General features: G+C 38.7%; 1 protein-coding gene across 1 annotated transcript; it reads right to left on the reverse strand.

Annotated features, from left to right (window-relative positions):
- Positions 1 to 12914: 12914 nt before the first annotated feature.
- LOC147481291 (pectin acetylesterase 12-like) lies at positions 12915 to 20095 on the reverse strand. Its single transcript, XM_086581024.1, has 12 exons — positions 19783 to 20095; positions 19018 to 19100; positions 18542 to 18671; positions 18357 to 18430; positions 17349 to 17435; positions 17139 to 17263; positions 16971 to 17031; positions 14668 to 14721; positions 14481 to 14558; positions 14013 to 14118; positions 13777 to 13922; positions 12915 to 13319 (listed from the first exon to the last, which is right to left on the reverse strand). Exons 1-12 carry the CDS (start codon positions 19970 to 19972, stop codon positions 13179 to 13181), a joined length of 1275 nt encoding a protein of 424 aa, XP_086437150.1. The 5' UTR covers positions 19973 to 20095; the 3' UTR covers positions 12915 to 13178.
- Positions 20096 to 21287: the final 1192 nt, after the last annotated feature.

The following is a 21287-nucleotide window of genomic DNA, read 5'->3' on the forward strand; positions in this document are numbered from 1 at the left end:
CCACATGGCTTGCCATTAATATACATTGATTTATGTCCAGATTCATTTCTTATCAAAAAGATAATTATCAGTTGCCAGTTATATTCTATCACAATTACTCAAGCAACAAGATTACTTGAGCTACAAGGACTCTCTACTCTACCTATATAAATACCACATTATTTTTCATAAGGAACTATGTGGAAACTTGATCCCTAGAGAGTAAATCTTGGGTACGTAGGCAGCCATTATTTGGTTCAGTTTCATCTCTCCCAACAACAAATTCCTCTGTTTCTTAGTGCACTCTTTACCATTGCTCTCGTTATGTTGAAGCAGTTTATTGCCGAAACATAATTGGCGCCGTCTGTGGGGAATAGAGAATTCATTATCACGTGAAACAATCAAGATGGTAGAAGCAGACCAAATAGTCGACATATTCCTCCTGCTAATAATACTCGCAACCCTCGAAATTCAAATCGGCCAATGCAAGAACCATTGAACAATCAAGTTGATCCTAGTGGTAGGATCAATTCTCAACATCCGATTGTAACAGCGCAACCGCCACCGCCTCCGCCATCGTAAAAGGCCGTACAACCGCCGGCACCAACCCTAACAGCCTTGCAACAAGAAAACCGTCAAGTCAGTAATCCTCCATGCGGTCCGCCGTCTGTCCATGTCAATCTTTCAGTTGACATGGATATGGACGTGGACATTACTCTCACGCCAACTAGCGGAAAAGGTGATAGTAACAACCAATTCACCCCTAATACGGTTGAGCGGGAGTTACGACGAGTTAAAAATTTAAATAGGAACTTTAGAAGGAAGCTGGCAAAGAGGCAAAGGCCGGTGGACGATGTTGCAAATTCAACACATCAAGGCAACCACGGCGGGGCCTTGCAGCCATTCCAGTTATGGGATCGTCTTGACGATCCACTTCGTCGCCCCTCGAACGCGCTGCTATTTCTCAAACACAATCAACCAGTGCACGCTCTAGGAGTAATGACCCTATTACCCATACTTATGGGGAGAATCGGATTGGCAGGGATAACTACTACCCTAGACATGTCCGATCTCAAAGGGAAGATTTACCTCTGAGAAGCAATTTCAGGGAAGACCGCCATCCAAGATATGCCCAACATGACTGGGAAGGCGGGCATCCCAGACAAGAGCAACAAAATATGGAGAAGTGGTATAATTATTCCGACCACCCGGCCAAGAGTGACTACCGACCTAGACAGGCTGGTTACAGGGAGAGACAAAGACAATCACCGGTCGGAGCCGATCATGCATACCGCCAAAGATCTCTAACTCCAATAAGAGATAATGGAAGGTATCCTCCTCCACATGGGCATGACCGGGGGCATCCAGTTGTTTGAGCCAATACTTTAACTCTGACAGAACAACAGTTGAAAGAGTGGATTGCAAAAGAACTTAACGATAGAGAGTCAAGGGATGTAAGAATGAAAAACTTGACAGTCAATGATGGAGTACTTGACAAGTTTTCACTCGACATTCAAGAAGCTTGCCACCATCCCGGCTTCAAACAACCCGATTTTGAACTTTATGATGAGTCGGAAGGAGATCCTGGCTTGCATATTCTATCGTTCAAAAATAAGTTGGTGTTATGGGGTGGAGATGATCCGCTCATATGTAAGCTCTTTCCATCGACTCTAAAGGGAGAAGCATTACGCTGGTTTAGTGAGTTGCCTTCAAGATCAATTCACCAATTCAATGAACTAGAAAATTAGTTTGGTAATCGTTTCCGCCACAATTGCAAGACGCCAAAGGATGTCGACTCACTTCTGAACATCAAGCAACAACGTGATGAGAAGTTACGTACTTTTGTTACTAGGTTCTGAAAGGCAGCAGCAGATGTTCCAGAAGTTTCTGATGGGATGCTTCTTTTCGCCTTTAAAGAAGCATTATATTATGAAAGAGACAGAAGTTCAAACTTCATTGTAAGGGATCTTTACCACTCTCTAATTAAAGATGTCCCTAAAACTCGATACGATCTGTATGTTAGGGCTGAACAACACATCCGTATCGAGGAGAACCTATCGGCGAAAGCAGCAAGAGACAAAGATATTCGGAGTAAAGATTTTTCTAACAGCAAGAATTCTAAGCCGAAGCAAGGACAGTCAGATCAACAACATAACGATGGAAAGAATGACAATCAGAAGCAAGTCAATTTCAATCGTGTTGGAAAGACTCTACCTGAGCTAAAACTGACCCCGCTCAATGCCAAGTACTCTGTTATATATGAGAAGTTGAAAAGTGGGAATCTTCTTTCCCTGCCTTATCCACTTTCAGAAGATACCAAAGGTACAAGGGACAAAGCCTTACGGTGTAAATTCCATAATGACTATGGCCATGACACAGAACTTTGTCGCTCTCTCCGGGGTCGGATTCAGAAATTAGTGGAGAAAGGACTTTTAAACGAATATCTTACGAAAAACTCTCAACAGATAGTTGCTGCAACTTATGAGCATGTCATTAATGTTTCCCATTCTCATGTTGAGTCTCTTTCCAAAAGTCAGAGTAAGAATCAAAAGCGTTTGAAAGTTAGTTATGTTGGTGAGTTTAACCGTATCAACAAAGTCGATTTTGTCAAAGGAATCCAGACCGAAACTTCTGAAGAAGAGCCCCTCCGATTCACTGATGATGATCTCCTTGGTGTATATCACCCTCACTATGACGCAGTTATAATTTATGTGTCTATAGGTGCGTCTCGTGTTCAACGGGTAATGATCGACACAGGGGCCACTTCCAGCCATTTTCGTGGTCGTTTATTCTCAGATGCAACTTCGCGAGGGTATGATCATCGCCGAAGACAATCCTATCATCGGTTTTGACGGGACAACGTCTTCAGCGGTTGGAAGAATTACCTTACCAATCAAATTAATGAACAAAGAAGTTGAGCTCGATTTCTTATTGATGGACCTGTCAGCCGCCCACTATAACGCATTTTGGGCGAGATTGGATACATTCCATGGGGGCTGTAGTCTCCACATTTCATTAGTGTGTCAAGTTCCCATTATCTGGGCATATTTGCAAGGTTCGTAGTGACCAGGTATCTTCCCATGCCTGTCATGACAAAGCAATGGATGACTATAAAAAATCTGAAGTTCGAGGTAATACGATCCAAAGCAAGCCTGCCCAAGTTACAGTTGCCAAGGGGCGTGCCCTCCATCTATAATATTGAGGCTCATGTGCAAGGGCCGCCTATGGTGGATCGACTTTTGGAAGTGCAAGTAGGAGATTCAGCAATAGAAACCACTTTTATTTCCGCTGAACTTTCGAGTGTAGAACAAAAAGAGTTGGTTTCCCTTTTACAGCTGAAATAAGCGTATCTTCGCTTGGAAAATTGAGGAAATGCCGAATAGACCTTTCTGTTGCCTTTCATAAACTTGACATTGATCCAAGTTTTAGGCCAGTTCGCCAAAAACCAAGAAGAATGGCACCTAATCGGAAGCTCAAAGTTAAAGAGGAGATTGATAAGCTACTTGCGGTTAACTTTATCCGATGAGTTACTTACCCAAAATGGCTTGCTAATGTCGTCGCAATGCCAAAAAAGAACGGACAAATCATAATTTGTATTGACTTTACAAACCTTAACGCAGCTTGTCCGATTCATCCGTATCCATTGCCACGAATTTCCGAACTAGTGGATGCCACTTCGGGATTCCAACGCCTATCTTTCATGGATGCTTCTTCAGGGTACTACCAGATCTCTTTGAATGTGGATGACCAAGAGTTCACCGCTTTCATTACCGACCAAGGCATTTTCTGCTACACTGTTATGCCATTTGGTTTGAAAAATGCCAGTGCAACCTACCAAAAGCTTGTCAATACAATTTTTTCCGATCTGCTGGGGATAATAATGGAGGCTTATATTGATGATATAGTCGTTAAATCAAAGCTTACTGGTGATCATCTTTCCGATCTTCAACTTGTTTTTGATAGGCTTAACAAGTATAACATGAGACTCAATCCCACCAAATGTTCTTTTGGCCTCTCTTCTGGAAAATTTATGGGATACCTCATGACTCGTAGAGGTATTGAGGCTAATCCTGATCGATCGACGTCGTTATTGATATGCCATCACCAAAAAATAAGAAGGAAATTCAACGGCTTACTGGTCGGCTTGCCGCTCTTCATAGATTTATTTCTAAATATTCCGATCGTTGCCATCCCTTCTTCTAGACTTTAAAGGGGGCGGCAACTTGGAACGTTGATTGTGAGATGGCATTGCAACAACTGAAGAAATACATGGTCAGTCCTCCTATATTGACAAGTCCTTCAACGGGTCAACCGATTGGCATGTACCTAGCGGCTACAACTCAAGTTTCGTTAGTCTTTGTTCTTTTCGTCGATGATGGTAGACCCGTCTTTTTTATCAATAAGATATTAACCGGAGCTGAGTCTCGTTATTCAAAGATGGAAAAAATGGCACTTGCATTGGTTCATGCCGCTCGTCGGTTAAAACCATATTTCCAGGGGAGGTTGGTCAGAGTTTATACTGAGTATCCCTTACGCAAGATCTTTCGTAATGCACAGGAATCAAGCAGATTAGCCGAATGGGAAAGTTATCTTAGTGCATATAGCATTGTCTTTGAAAGTCGTACTACTGAGAAAGGACATGCTCTAGCTTCTTTGATAGCTGATTTTCCGATTGATGATTCTCCTATTGACGATTTCCTGCGCCATGAAGAATCTATGGAAGACATTCTGCCACCAATAATGGGGGGCGACGAAGACCAACTTAAAAATGCAATTCCTAATCCCATTAACCTATGGATTGTTTACTCAAATGGCTCCCATAATAACTCTGGGTCTGGAATTGGATGCGTTTTTGTTAAACCCGGCGGAGAGAAGATTGAGAAATCTGTGTGACTTGGCTTCGCCACTTCAAATAACGAAGCCGAGTATGAGGCTGCCGTTTGTGCCTTGAGAACAGCTTTGAAACTGGGGGCGCGAAAGCTCCAGTTATACACGGATTCTCGCCTTGTGGCCAATCAGTTTGGCGGGTCTTTTGAAGCAAGAGATGACCGTATGGCGGCTTATCTTGATTTGATACATAGCCTTGCTCGACAATTTGATAGCATCTCTATCACTCAAAGACCCCGAAATGACATACGTCATGCTGATTCATTGGCTTATCTCTCCGCCGTCGTTAGAAGCTAAGAGTCAAGACACATCACTGTGGAGTTCCAGAAAGAGCCAAGCATTATTGACTTTACCGAAAAAGAATTGCATGACTTGTATGTACATGAAAGCAATTACTTGTTCTGCTTGTACGCAATAGCGAAATACGACCCACGTATAATCGCACCAATCATGACTCGGAAGAGAAAAAGGGAGATGGAAAATTCACAACATGACCATACTTTGGATCTTCCATTAGAATCTATAGATCCATTTGTTCCTCCTGAATTCGCTCCCGAAACAGATAGTGAATTGGTACATGAAGCAGATGATAGTCCTGAAGTTCCCGATATGATACTATCAGAGCCAGTGATGATCTCTGATGAGCAAGATTGGCGTCTTCCTTATATCCACTACTTGCACGTTTCTTCGCTTCCGCCATAACCAAAACTCGCTGAAAGAATCAAACGCGATGCATGGAAGTTTTTGGTGATATCTGTTACTGACGGAAGTTTGCAATTATATCGCAAAGGCTCAGACTTAAACCCTATGTTGCGATGCCTCTCAAAATAGGAAGGACTTCAAATTTTGGAAGAGATTCACTCCGGCTTATGCGGAAGCCACTCCAAGGGACGAAGTTTAGCTCATAAAGCTATGACACAGGGCTATTGGTGGCCAAAGATGCAAAAGGATGCAAAACACCTATCTGAGAGGTGTGAGCCATGCCAAAAGCACGACAATATGAGTAAACTCCCTGTTACTGAGTTGCATCCCATGCTAAGCCCGTGGCCATTTGCCAAATGGGGCTTAGACATTATTGGTCCTTTACCTAAAGCTCCAGGTAGTATACGATTCCTTCTTGTGGCAATCGATTACTTTACCAAATGGGTAGAAGCAAAGCCTTTGGTCCAAATCCATGCTTCCAATGTCAAAATGTTTTTGTGGAGAAATATTGTTTGTCGTTTTGGCATCCCTGTAGCACTTGTATCAGATAATGGTAAACAATTCGATGCTGAAGAAATTCGTCAGTTCTGTGCTAATTTGAAGATACGGCATAACTTCTCCGCACCTTATCATCGGCAAGCCAATGGGCAGGCCGAAGCCACCAATAAGGTGATTTTGGCCAACCTAAAGAGGCGCTTTGACTAGCCAAAGGAAATTGGGTCAAGGAGTTACCACCGCCTTGTGGGCTTATAGGACAACGCCAAAATATTCAACTGCATTATCTCCTTTTAACCTTGCATATGGTGTTGAAGCGCCTTTACCCTACAGAACTGATTTCCAAGACATCTCGGTCGATTCCATGGGTTGAAACAGTTCCAATGACACTACTTTGGCTCGATCAAAAAGCTCTTATTGATGAGGTTCGCTTACGAGGGACTACAACAGCTTATTAAGTATCAAGTTGACATGAAACGTAACTACAACAAGAAGATCCGTCCTAAGTCTTTTGCTATCAAAACTGGGTTCTCTCAGAGAAACCCAAAGCTTATAGAATCAGGAAAGTTTGGAGAAAATTGGCAAGGACCCTACATCATAGATCGGCCCAAAGATCTAAGGGGTCATATTTCCTCCGTACTATTTCTGGAAGAATGATAGAGAAGCCATGGAATGCTTACCACCTGCGCAAGTTTTACCGTTAGGAAATTTTTTGCATTTTTACATTACTCCATCAATAACAAATCTATCCATCTATGTAGTTCGTTCTATTTTATCCATCAATAAAGACATTCAACTTCCATTCTCTTAGTTTGGTTGTCATTTTACATTACTCTATTCGTTTGTACTCTTACGTTCAACAATGTCATTCATTAACGTTCATTCCAGAAAGGTCATCCATATTATGCCTTTTTCGGTCAAAGTAAGTCGCATTCATGCCTACTTGACGGAAATCCAAGTCAATAAGATAGTTATTCTTGCTCGGAACAATTATTGCAATACTCCCAAATTACAATATCCGTGCAAATTCCACTAATAAGGCAACGACGTTGTTTTGGTCCCAGTACAAGGGTGACACCCTTGCACTCGCGACAACTCCAACAGCTGATGAGCCTTGCCTCACGTTCGGTACAACTATTTTGACACCTGAATCGCTACGTTCATGGAGGACGATCATGTCCCCTTTGCATTTCAATAATTTTAAATAGTGATTTTATATTGGGAGGTTTATTCTCTCTACATGGGGGCGTCTCATTCTTTTACATTCATAAATCAACAACACTAAGTTTTATGTAGGTATGTTATCTAACATCACAGTGATATTCAATAGCCAACACATACTTTATTTTTATTTTCATAAAAAGAATTTTTAGCTCTATGGTATTACATACTCACAATCACATGATCATAGGTTTGGGAAAATCTAATGGTTCCTTCCCAACTTTTCGCATATACAACTCGTACAAATCTTTGTAATTCATCTTCTCACGCTCTAGTTCATCTCCGTTTCTATTAAAGTCTCTGTCAATTGTCTTCTGAGACGATTCACGATGTGCCATTTGCACGTGATCTTGGCCGAGCCGCTCGTTTAAATCTGTCATTCGCTTGTTATTTTTCTCTACCTCTTTTTGCGCACGTTTAAGTTCCTGATCTTTGGTCGCCATGAGTGACTTCAATTATATCACATCTGCTTTTAAGTGTTTGTGTTCTTCCATTATCTCACAGGCTTTCCCAAATTCTTCATACGATCTCTGCTCGGCTTCTTCCGTCCGCTCGGTTAAGTTTTTGTTTTCGTCTTCTAACTCTCTGTTGGTTCCGCTTAACGCTTTGTTTGCCTTTTCCAATTTTCGGTTGAGTATCTTCACTTTCTCTATTTCTTCTACGGCATTGAATTCATTCGGAACGATACTTTTCTTCGCAACTTTTTCATGAATTTCTTTGGCCCATACTACCACCGTTTTAACCTGCGGCGAAAAATATTTGATTTCATCAATCTTTCAGACTTAAACACAAGTTTGCAATAACTGATATAAAATACTATCTTACCTGGTTCATACTATCGAAAATCATTGACACTGCTCTATCATATTCTCCAATGTTCTCCGTATTCTGGTCACAGTTTTGATATTTTTCAAACCCCTCTATTAGCGTGGTCCATGGCGAGACCTTCGCTTCATCTTCCAGACTTGACAATCTCTGCTTCATCTACCAATTTCATCGGATTAGTGTTGGACACAAATTTCTTTACCGTCCTAACGCAATAGTAAAATTCAACGGTCAACTTACTGTTAACAGATTCTGTGGTTTTCCTCCATGAGTAGTATTACCCCTGATAGTACTTGCCAGTGGTGGTTGGATTTTTTGCTCCTGCATTTTGTTTTGCTGTTTGTTTTCTTTCACCGACTTTGTGTTCTTCGCTGCACTATCTTTTGTAAGTAATCTGTTTCGTTCTTTTCCCCGCCATTCTTTTCCTGTGTATACCAAACCAAAGCGAGATTACATCTCACCACACTTTTACATATCTATGTTTTCTACGGTACATACCTTTTCCTCTTGATGCGGCGTATGTATTATATTTCGTCTGGGATGTTTGGTGCATTATAGTCTCGTCCCTCGAGGCATCATACATTGTAACGTTGGTTGTCTCTCTTGATCTCCATTCGCCCGTTTTCTTGTGGCACATTTTCTTTTGTACAATTCGCTTTTTGTGCTTGGCAAACTTAGCACTAGTTCTCGTTGTGTTAACTCCGTTCCATCTTCTTTTTCACTATTGCTATCGCTGCCAAATATTGCATTTCTGAGACTCTTACTCTTCTTCGCCATTTCACTATGTGTCTCCTTGGACCTATCGGGACGTTGTTCGATACCCCCATAGTGTCGAAATCAACAATATCATCAAAGTATTTCGTCAGAACATTCATGAAAGAAGAAACGAAGGTTGTTCTCCACTTCCTTGTCCAATTCAATATCTGGTAGTGTACTCGCGTTTTCTGTTAGACACAAAATAACTCGTGTTAGTTAACAGTTTACTCGTAGTACAATTTTCAATACTTATGTTTTGGCTTACCTCGAAATTTGTTCGGCACTTTAAATTCTGTCGGATTCCACTTCCCTCGCAAGCGGTACAGAAATCTATCCCATCCGGTGTATACTTTTGGGAACCCTTTAAAACTTCTGTTTGAATCCTTGAATTCAACTTCAAATTTTATGTACCCTTTCGTCAAGATGGCTTTTCGGTCGTATCAACGCGAAGATTTCTTGAGCCCCGAACCTTCTGTTAAATTCATTTTGTAAACGGTGCGCTCTCATAAAGATTAACCAGAACGATATTGGCAGTTGTCCCGGTGCTATTTGCCACCACTCCAATAATTGCGCAATTTATTTGCTCAACGGAATTGCACTCCTGCAATTTAATTGTGTGTAAGCCATTACTACTTCATCTTCTTCGACTTTCGTTTTAAATTCGTACACTTCCTCCATTTCAAATTTCTCGAGTCCTAGTATTTTTTTTATTTCCTTAAGCGACCATCGACGCGGTTCCAGGTAGTCGCTATATCTGTCACCTTCTTTCCACCTCACCAAGTCTGCGATCGTCATCGAGTTTTCTTCTCGAGTTTTTTTTCGCCCGTATAGTATGGTAGTTTCTACCAAAAAAAAATGGGTCAAATGGGTCAAAAACCGGGTCAACTAGCTCAAAAATCGGGTTCACTGGGCCATGTTAACAAAGGGCAGGTATGGTGCCCCTCCTTTACTGGCTCTGCACCATATCATGTTGCTTGTATTAGTTTTTCAAATAGTGGCGCTATCAGTATCAGTATCACCTTCTTCACTTTTTTCCTTATTAGCTCATGTACGATTTCACTCTTTACACCAACAGTGTTGTGTCATCTCCACATGATTCATACAGTGATTCCTGAGGAAGGAGTTCCACAGTTCAACGCCCATGCATTAAAAAAAAAAACAACAACAACAGCATAACGCACAAAGGATGCTTACCGCGATATCCTCAGAATCCAAGCTGCGCTGACGGGTGACTATTCTGCAGGCGCCTTACAAGCCCAGCATAGGTCTTCCATGGGCAAAGACGACATGGTCTTCCACCGAAAACATGATGGACGATGACCGTGTTAAGTTTGTTGGATCACTACATGCCGTAAGAAAGATTACTGATTTATGATTGTTTGGCTATGGAGAAATCGTTTTACCGGTTTCTGAGGGGTATGTATTACGCTTTGGTGCCGAATCGTTACGTTTTCGACAACTGGAATCGGTGGTGTTTTAGGTACTTGTATAGGACGAAGCGGATTCAGCTGAAGAGCGATAAGGTAAACTACGGTTTGAGTTCAAGTTCCTTAAGCAATATGAAGACATGGTGCTGGGTTCTTGCTTGCCACACGTACTTAAGACAGCAGACATCATGAAAGAAGAAGATACAGCATATATTCCGAAAGATAACGCACCTGACTTTTTTTTTTACTAGCGAGCTTGAAACCCTCTCAAGACTTCGTAACCCACACCTTGTTTCTCTACTATTTTACTCCTAGATCTAGTTTGGTCTACGGATACAGTTTTATACTATTTCGTCGATAAGTTTTACGGGGTGGATTCTTATCTAACCTGGATTCTTATCTAGTTCGGGGTGCAATACAGTTTTAGTCGCCCAAGTATTCACTTTCGACTCCAACTCGTATTTTTATTCTTTTTTCTTCATATTCTTACTAAACTGCCCCTACGTTTAATTTTCAACGGTATAATCCAAGTATCGCTATTCCGTTGGCACGCTTCATCGAATTCAAATTTTGCGTTATCACGTGACGCGTTCGGTACATTTTCGCCAATCAATTTCTTTTGCAATTTTATTTATGTGCATCTTTTATTTTTTCTGTACATTTTCGGCCATCTTTTCTTTAACTACGTCATTGCATCCCGTACACGTTAATTTAACATTATTTCGTTTCCGATAATTCACGAATTTTTTCCGTTTATCCATTTTCCTATCGTTTACGTTCACACGACACTTTATTATACATTTCGCTTACTATTTTCGTATTCCATTTTTTCCTTGCTTTTTCTCTTTTCTGTGAACTTTGTTCGCATTTGTTAAGAGGGCAAAAAGAGCCAATTTCGACCCATACATGCGTGCGACGCCCATTAGTAGGGGTCTCTATTTTATTCATTTAATCAACAGGGCTAAAGCCCAATTTGCAATACCATGGATCAATGTACAGGCCCATTAACTCATGTGTCTAAGGCTGAACCTTAGCCACATGGCTTGCCATTAATATACATTGATTTATGTTCATATTCATTTCTTATCAAAAAGATAATTATCAGTTGACAGTTATATTCTATCACAATTACTCAAGCAACAAGATTACTTGAGCTACAAGGACTCTCTACTCTACCTATATAAATACCACATTATTTTTCATAAGGAACTACGTGGAAACTTGATCCCTAGAGAGTAAATCTTGGGTACATAGGCAGCCATTATTTGGTTCAGTTTCATCTCTCCCAACAACAAATTCCTCTGTTTCTTAGTGCACTCTTTACTATTGCTCTCGTTGTGTTGAAGCAGTTTATTGCCGAAACACTTCACTCACCAAAGAAAATCTTGGATGATGCTTTCTTGATGAGCAAACAACACTATGCAAATCTTCAACAAGAATCACTCCAATTTGATCAATGAATTGCACAACACAAGGGAGGAAGATCAAACTCTTGAACTCTCAAACTTTGGATGCACGGACAGCGCCAATGTAGTGATCAGGATGATTCAGTAGAGATTTAATAAGTATCTATTGAAGATTGAATTGGAATTCGATATGAAATGAAGTATGTTTTATTGAATAACAATGGTGTTCGTTACAATCTCTCTCTTTTGCTCTCGTTTTACAGTTTTTTTGTGGGGAGAAGATAATGATCTTCTCGATCTCTTGAATCAATCATTTTATATATAGTCTTCCTTTTCCACTGATGTCCAATACTTTACTGCCACATGTCCATCTTCTTCCTCCTTCTTTTCCACTTTCTCCTGCAACATGTGAACTTAAGATAGATATCAACAATTATGTCAATATCTCGAGTTAGTACTGAAAACACAGGCTGAAATATTGGCTTAGACAATATTTTTGCCATTTTTGCCCACGACAATAACCAGGTAGTGTACCATCCAGACAAACTATAAAGATCAGTTGATAGAAAGCAAAGAGTCAATGCCATCTCTTTTGAAAACCCAATAGAAAATTTGGAAAAAACAAATCGGAAAAAAATATTAAAAAAAAATTGAAAAAATGCATAATTTTTTTGAAAAATATTAAAACGACTCAAAATTTTTGAAAAATTAATAAAATCCATTTGTTTTCCTATTTTTTGAGTTGTTTTATTATTTGTTCAAATTTTTATGCATTTTTTCGATTTTATTTTGCCGAATTTTTTTTTGAATTTTTTTCCAATTTGTTTTTTCAATTTTTGGAAAAAATTTGGATTTTTTTTTTGAATTTTCCTTTTATCAAAAAATTTTAAATTTGTTTTTGAGGTTTTTGCTATTTTTTCATATTTTTTTTTCAATATTTTGGATTTTTTTTTTTGTTTTTTGAGAAGATTGGTTAATAGTCAAAGATATATGTTAAAAATGAAGGGTTTTTATAAATTTAAAAATAAAGACAAAATTATCAATATGAAAAATACTAATGTCCAGTGGGGGCAATCAGTAATGATTGTCAGAATGGAAAGTTATCTTAAAAGGGATATACTTTTGGGGGATTAACTCAAAAAAACCCGGGATGGAAAAACCATATTCTAAAGACTTGAATATAACTAGTTGCTAGTTGCTAGTTGCTAGTTGCACGTGCATCCCAAAGCGAAAAAAATTGTCCTTGCCTAGCCAAAAACAATTGTACATCCCAAAGCAATGACAGAAACATGCCACACAAAGACAGACATATTTTTCTCAAGAATTTTCTCGGGCAAATTAGGTGGGGTTTGTTTTAGTACTTTGAATTGTCAACAAAACAACTAGGAATTACAGTCTTTAGCAAATTAGTTTGTGGATTTTAGCTTTCTTTGAGAATCAAAATTCTGTGACCAGATCACCAGAACAATGCCTAAAGGGATTACAAATGCGAACTAAACTGGTCATATTTTGCTGACTTGAAAACCGTATTATGGCAGGTCTTGTCACAAGGGAATGGACAGTCGATTTCCATAACTCCTGATCGGTCGAAATACCAATCCCCAACAGATTGTGCAATACCCTGCATTACAACGTTATCCTGATCAACAAAACTAGAAGTAGAAAAAGAGAATTACGTAATCAATGAAATAAAAGAAATCTAACAAATAAGGAACCATCTGGATTTGGAAGGGGGTAGAAAAACTAAAAAAGACGCGTTCACTACTGTTCACATTGGATTTACCTACATGCAAATTCACTTGGTACACTTTTCACAGTATCGCACTATAGCTATCCTAAAGCTTTTCAAAGTTACGAGTTCTAGGCATCCTCTGCAGAACACTAAGATATGCCATGTACGTTCACTTCAGACACCAATTTATGTCCATATAAGATATCTGACACCAAGTCCTAAAATGAGCATTTATGGCGCCTATACTTTTTCCTGACCATGTTAATTCGTTAGCTATGTTTTTGGTGATTGTTATCATGCTAAAATTTTAAGATTTGCAATTCTACTTATATGTTTAATCACTAACCTTGTTATGAATATGGGGTGAATTGTCAGAAAACCATGTATCTGGATTCTCAGATTGGCAATGTGTGTAACATGAATTTATGAATAAACCATTTTGTTCTGGCACAGAGAAGTCTTTTGTGGCATTGAGCATTTGATTTCTGAAGTCTGCATCATATCACGAAAGCAAAAGTCGTTAGGAAATTTTATGCATATTGAATTAAAAGATAGAGTAAATCATGAAATTTAAGAAACCACCTTGTAAAAACTTGATTTGTGATGCAGAGCAACTTGAGATATTGTTTCTACATTCCGTCCAACTGCCACGGGGATCAGCTGATGTTGGGGCTAGACTAACTCGGACCTAATAAGAGGAGAGAGTACACAGTCCATCAATCGGTTAGCCATTTGGGCAATTCCAACACAAGATGATACTCATAAATTTTCACAAATTATAACTATTTATCATATATCTGATTCACTCGAATGGGGCCGGACCAAATTTAGTTGCCCCTGTTACAGTAATATCTGAACCACTGAAGACAAGTGTAGTCCAAGTTTTGACAAAGCAGATACCTACTATAGTCCTTCGCGTGCGCAACATCTTGGAAGAAGTAGTAGAGGAAAAGTTTATAAAATTTCACCCCGCATACCAATATTGAATGCTTGAACCTTACTGTTTTTATCAGGCTAAAAAAAACTGATGGGGATAAACATGACAATTACCTGCCATGAATCATAGGCCGCATTCAAAAGAAACAATGGAGTCTTGATGTTGGCAATCAAGTTCTGTGGAAAGAAGCACTGAAATAGAAAAATAGAAAAGAGGATTTACTTTTCCAAGTTTATAACCATTTTCTGCTTCTAGTAATTTATGTCCAGGTTACAATTATATAAAGGGAAAGTGAGTTACCGAGGTTGGATCCAGGTGGTTTGTACATGTCAGAGGCAAGTTCTTCTGTGAACCCTAAAATATAAAAACGTAAACTTCCACGGATAAGTAATTAAAACAAATGGGATATAGTTCTATCACACTCATATTTCTTTAACAAAATCAATGTTTGTTGGCACTAGCTGTGGACCAATAAACTGTTCATGGAAGGCACCTTTTGTGGTGTGTTATTTGCGGGTTATCTAGTATCTTCCGTGATAAAAAATAAAAACAAAAACTGATACGTAAAAGCTACTTACTGATGCAACAAAGTTGTCAAGTGCATGAACACTATTTACCTGTTACCAGAAAGGTATTCCCAGAACACCCTGAACAATCATAATACATATACGGATATACCAAGTACCCCATACGCCATAATGGCATCCGCCCTTGCAAAACAAAAAGGCCCCCCTGAACAATCATAAACTGATACAACTCACGTTACCAAATGCATTACAGAACACCAGAGACAGGACCTAGAACAGAAGCAACCCCAAATGTACCATCTCCACGTTATTTACTAGCTTACTAATCCTAGATGTCGTCCAGAATCAAATTCCAGCTTCTCGCCTTCTTCATCGTCGTCATAGTCATTTAAGTCTTCCTCCCCACTCTCCTCCAAACCACCTTCTCTTCCTCAGCCCCCTTTCACTTTGATTCCATTAGCTATTATCTTGCCATCACAGATAATAGCACATTTTTTTTCCCTTTTTTGCTAAGTACACAAATAATAGAATCAAAAGAAAAAATAGGGAGAAATGCCCTAGAAACTAAGGGATATAGGTAAAATTATGGAAGGTATACGGGTATACCTCTACAGAGGAAACTCCTAGGGACAGAGTCTATTACTTCACAGGATGTCAATTACTGTACACAGTACACATATTGATTCCTCTGCTGATGTCCAATCATCCATAAAAAAGGTGATTGATATGCAGGTTATCCACAAAATTAGAGTTGGTGGATGAATTGCGTTCTAGGATTTTAAATGATTTGCACGAGAAATAAAACTGACAATAGTACCAAGCATCAAAGAGGGCGACGAAACAGTCATGAAACTAGTGCAGAAGAGGCTGCAAGCAGTGAGAACGACAATCAGAATAAGTGTACTAAAAGGAGTTTAGATATAGATTAGAATAAGAAAGAGTTGAAGGGAATAGTTTGAGACAATACAGGCATATGTAGAAAGAAGGTCTGAACATAACATAGTGGGAGCGCTATGGACCACTTTGAAGAACTTAGCGTCAGATGAAAGCTTATAAACATATGGAATTGACAATGAAAGTAATAAGAAGGAATACTAATATGCATTGAGTGGATGTTGACTTGCATGACAAAGAGGATTTGTGTTGCCAATCCTTATGTATAAAGAAGCACGAAAGTATTTTACACTGTTTCTTATCAGTAATATATGGACAATCCAAGTTACCACTAGGTGAGACCAATTTGCATTTAACTGGAATATCTGAGGGAGTCTGTAAATGCCTTTTACTGTTTAAATGCCAAAACGGGGGAAGAAGAAGAAGGAGAAGAACGTTTAGGTTGCAAGACAGTGAAATTTCTGGTCCAACTTGTAACTTGGCATATTATAGAGTTTAGAGGGAAGTTTAAGGTATGCAGGGCCGGCTCAACCCCATAGCAAAATATGCATCTGCTTAGGGCCCCGCAGCCTAAGGGGCCCCAATATAATTCAGCCTGCCCATTGCTTGTCAGTACACCACTGTTTTTCAGCCCCTTATTTTAATGGTTAGATAACGTTTTTACATTGAAAAGTAGAAAATTACATTAGTTATAAATGGACCCTATGTTTCCCACGCCCTTCTCCAACAAAAAAAAAACCATCGCGTCTTTTGGCATTCAAATTTTGCTTAGGGTCCCCAATTGTCTTGAGCCGCCCATGAAAGGTATGCATCAGGAAAGGAACTTCTATCAGTGCTATTGCCAGTTAATGTGGAGTAAGTGTGTGAAACCACCATCTAAAGAAAGAAACAGGTCTGCCCGCCAGAAGAACAGAGACAAGCCTTTCCAGGATTTGCAAAAAGACAAGTGAGAGAAATGGTAACATTCTAAATCAAAAAGAAGAAATAACAAAAAGAAAACACTTCTGTAGACAGTCATTTAAGACTAGAATCAGAGCCACAATGTAATAAAACATTAAAGAATAGTATGATCCACTGAATCAAACAGATAGCACCATAGAGAATGTTATAAATTAGGTTGTCTTCTATCAGCATTTTATCTTAATGTAACGAGGCAACAAAAGATTTTCATGTCATACATACCTGTAAGCTAACAACACCTCCAAACATATCTCTTAGGGTGCGTCCTCCAGATATGTCACTCCTACAATTATAAGAAAAATTGAATGGAAAAATTTAGGGAAAGGATAACAACCAAAACAAGACAACTAACATCAATAAAAGCAGAGCAGAAAAAGTATTAGTATTTACGCATCGAGAAACAATCCAGCATCACTTAGGCACTTGACTTTTGTGGTACTAGGAAATAGCCCCCTAAACTCGTCACAGTGTAATATAGTTGCTAGACCCCCAGCAGAGCATCCAGAAAGAAGAGCCTGCAATGGAATTCAACAAATTTGGTTAATCAAAATAAGAAAGAAGGCCAACAAACAAATGTAATACACTACAGAATACAAAAACCTGGTCGGCATGGCGCATTCCCTTTGCCATTAGCTCTTCCATGCCAGCTAAATAGATACGTTGTCCTCGAAACTGAAGCTTAGCAGCCTAGACACAGAAATAACGATCACATGAGCAGCATAGAAAATTTTAAAAACGAAAATACAACAAATCGAATGTTCACCTTGTTGATCGTTCAAGCAAGCAAAATATAGGTATAAATTAGACATATTAAAGAAGAAAACAAACGCGGCTTGCCTTCCTTGCATTCGTTGCGCAGATAGCTCTTGCTTTAGCCGTAGCTTGCTGGTATAAAACAAGGTACTCATTTTCCACCCACTCACACAGTCGTCCCTCCCCCAACACACACACACACACACACCACAAAAAAATAAATAGAAACCCCACCCCAATTCTCGAGGGAGTCACTCGGGAATTCTTTACTCCCAACATACACAATCAGTTTCATGGATCTTATCAAACTAGTAAAACACAAATTGATGAGCTCAGATGATGCGACCAGTGAATTGTGCTCCAACAAAGAAATATCTACCATAGAACCATGCAACAGTGCTTGTAGAATGAGTTGTCAATAATAAAGAAATATTTTCAGCAATCCGATAACCACGTAGTTAACAATAAATTCACAAACAGCCAATCATTTCTTATGATGATCAAAGAAACCGCCTCACTCAACCATCCTTCAGGCTTCGTTGTAAGTTGTAACACTACGAACTTAGCTTACAGACTGATATCTGATTATAACAAGCATCAGGAGAAGAAAGCGTGCCTGAGAGTTTTTAAATTTTTGAATGACTCAGCTTGAAGAAACTTGGGACAACATGAAAACGATACTATAATGTGTGTAACAAGTATATTTGCAATTTTGCAGTCATAAGAAATGAAACCAATATAAGTACATTGATTTTTATATGCGATAGTATCATATATCATCATAAGGCATAATCCTTCAACAAATGACGCAAACAAGGAAGAGAACTGCACAGTTGATTGAACTAACAACCAAACCTTATCTTCACTGTCTCCTGTAAATGATGCGCCATCACAGTAGCGAAGCTTCACCCTATTCCAGTTGAAAAAATCTGCATCAATGATGTCCAATCTAAAATAAGACAATTACAAATTTTCACTACAACAAGAAGGATGACATTCACTTGTATCACTGAGAATGAGGGTAAAGTTGAGAGAGAAACCAGGATTTTCTTCAGACTTGTTGCTTAATATTCCAGTGAATGGTATCTCTTTCTCCATACGCGCTGATGATCCACGACGACTTTTTATGCGGAAAACACATGTTCTGATATTATTACACCATCCTCCTCCCTATAATCAAGTAATTCAGTAAAGGTCAAGTCCTTAGTAAAGAAAAATGTTGGCAGCGTGTGATGCATTTCTTAAACAGTAAAGAATATATATTTGATAGAGATGAAAGCAGTTTATTAGACTTTGGATGCTAGGGTTATTAGCTTAACAAATCTCATGACACGTGATTTTAATTACTACCATATATACTTTGACATGAAAAATGTTGAAACAGGTAATGGCTAAAATGGACGTCCTTACAACCATCAACAAAGACTTCCTACCAAATCTGTTAACAAGGCCATTTTTCAATGAATAACAGAGCTTCAATGTTAAAACATTGTTTTAGAATCTAATGTTGTCTTACCTCCAAATTGACGAGCCAACTGTTTGCTCCGGACCCATATCCACGATGCCAATGATAACCAGGTAGTGAACCATCCAGACAAACTATAAAGATCAGTTGATAGAAAGCAAAGAGTCAATGCGGTCTCTTTTGAAAACCCAATAGAAAATTTGGAGAAATTAAAGAAAAAAATTGCACAGATAAACTCTATATGCTAGATTGCTAGTGCTTGAAATGTAAACCACAAACTAACATAATAATTCAATCCCTAATGAGACACATTGATCAAAATAAAGTCGAAGCACGTAAGTTCGACTTATCTAACGCCATTTATCACCCAATATAAAGGAAATGCCCCTTTTTTAGTTCAGAATTATACGAAATAGGACGACTTTTTCTCCAGTCTCAAAAACTTTCACAAAAAAAATTTCCCCATTGCCCTCTTTCATAAACTTTCCTACGAAAATTGTACTTGATGGTGGGAAGAATTTCCCATGCATGCCTCCCTTCGAAAAAAAAAATGAAGTAACAAGTGGGTTTCCCATCAGAATATTTCATCAAACACACCTTTAGATAAGATAAGAAACTGCTAACAAATAAAAGTAAACATCAATAGTATATCATGGATGCATGACTGAAGATAACATGAGGGGGAAAATAAAGAAAAAAAACAAATGAATCATTGCATCATTACAAGCACAAAAAAAAAAGCATACCATCAAACTGTCCTTATAGAAATTATACAAGAATTAAAGTATATTGAAGAAAAAGAAAACAAGGAAGTACCTGCTCCTTTGGCATCAGCACCTTGAATGAGAGTGAGAGGGACCATCAAAGGCGGGTTGGTGCTAGAGAAGCCATACCCTTCTAACTCTGAGATATCATTAACACTCAAATCCTCAAAACCATTTACCCATTTACTCAAAACCACAAAAACAAAGAGTACAACCACAAATTCCAACAAAACAAACTTCATGACAAAAAAATCGAAAAAAAAAACTTGGACATAACAGAACCCAAGACAGAGCTTTTTTCCTAGGCTCAAATCTGAAAATAATACATTATTACCCTAGACACCAAGCCAAATTAAGAAACTAAAACAAATAGAGTTCCCAAGTTTAGAAGATTAGATAAACTTGTAATGTGGGAGATGGTGTGTTACCAAATATGTATATATATATATATATTAGCTAAAATAGAAGAAACGGACAAAACTAGCTAAATTATAAGAGAGAAAGTGAGACAAAATTCACTCCCACTATCTCACTGTTTGCAAGCTGGATGAAGAAGGTTACCACTTTTGCTGTCTTTTTATTACTAGCTAGATTCATTTTTTTTACACGTACCAATTTTAGACTGCCAAGTAGTTGAAGATCATCATACAGTTGTTATCACAGGAATAACTTGATTACTTGACACCCACTCCATTTCACGTTAATGATCGAAAAGAAACAATATTTGAAGTAATGGAGCAATATATATAAGAGAAAATAAAAAGTCACCAACATGAATAGAGAAAAGGGGTTGTGTTTTTTCTTACTGGTTTTCGTTCAAAAGAGTCAAACATAGTGTTCTTGCATGTTGTTGCTTGCTTTCTTTGGTTTGAGACTTTGAGCATCTACCATGCATGTTTTTTTGGCGGGATGGATAATGAGGATATGTCTGTCCATTGGTTGTACGGAAAGGGTATAAAGACAGGCCCGGAAACATGGCGAATGATTAGGAGACGGAATTTCCAAGTAATTATCAATTTTCTATGTAAATGGGCTCAAAGCCTACAATCTTATTTGCAAATGGGTTTTCGCTTTTGGGCTAAACTAAACGAGTGATTGGGCCATTTAGCACTCGTAATTGGATCTGTTGGATAAATCATTAAATGAGTTAAATTGAGTTTTAGTACATCTTGGACAGTTTGTGTGAGTAATTTTGGATATTTTACTTCAACTTCAAAACAAGTATAGCCGGGTATCCCCTCATTTGCTCGGAGAATAAGCGATCAATTTTGCATTCTAAAATGTCAATGGACCATCTTTGCATTGACCATTTTCGAATGCATATATTGTACTATGCAATGAGTTTTTTTTTGGCATGTACTAAATGTTAGTGATGTTGCCAGGTTGAATTCAGGACTCCATCTGAAAAGTGCTTAGTACAAACATGTTCACCAGTAGCGAAAAAACCCGTGAATGACCCAGCCACGTGACACGACAGCAATTGGTCAGCCAGCCACAAGCACATTTAGTATTATTATTATAAAACAAAAAAAATGCACTGTCCTATTGATGCCATCA

Source organism: Coptis chinensis, chromosome 8, assembly GCF_015680905.1.
Source record: "Coptis chinensis isolate HL-2020 chromosome 8, ASM1568090v1, whole genome shotgun sequence".
Classification (NCBI taxonomy): domain Eukaryota; kingdom Viridiplantae; phylum Streptophyta; class Magnoliopsida; order Ranunculales; family Ranunculaceae; genus Coptis; species Coptis chinensis.

Excerpts from the sequence above, each read along its gene's own strand:
- LOC147481291 (XM_086581024.1), bottom strand. The coding sequence starts at position 19,972 with ATGAAGTTTGTTTTGTTGGAATTTGTGGTTGTACTCTTTGTTTTTGTG. Across the intron at positions 14,722-16,970 it reads GAGGTGTTGTTAGCTTACAG|GGTTCACAGAAGAACTTGCC; the intron begins GTATGTATGACA and ends TTTATATTTTAG. Across the intron at positions 13,320-13,776 it reads CACCCCATATTCATAACAAG|GGTATTGCACAATCTGTTGG; the intron begins GTTAGTGATTAA and ends GTTGTAATGCAG.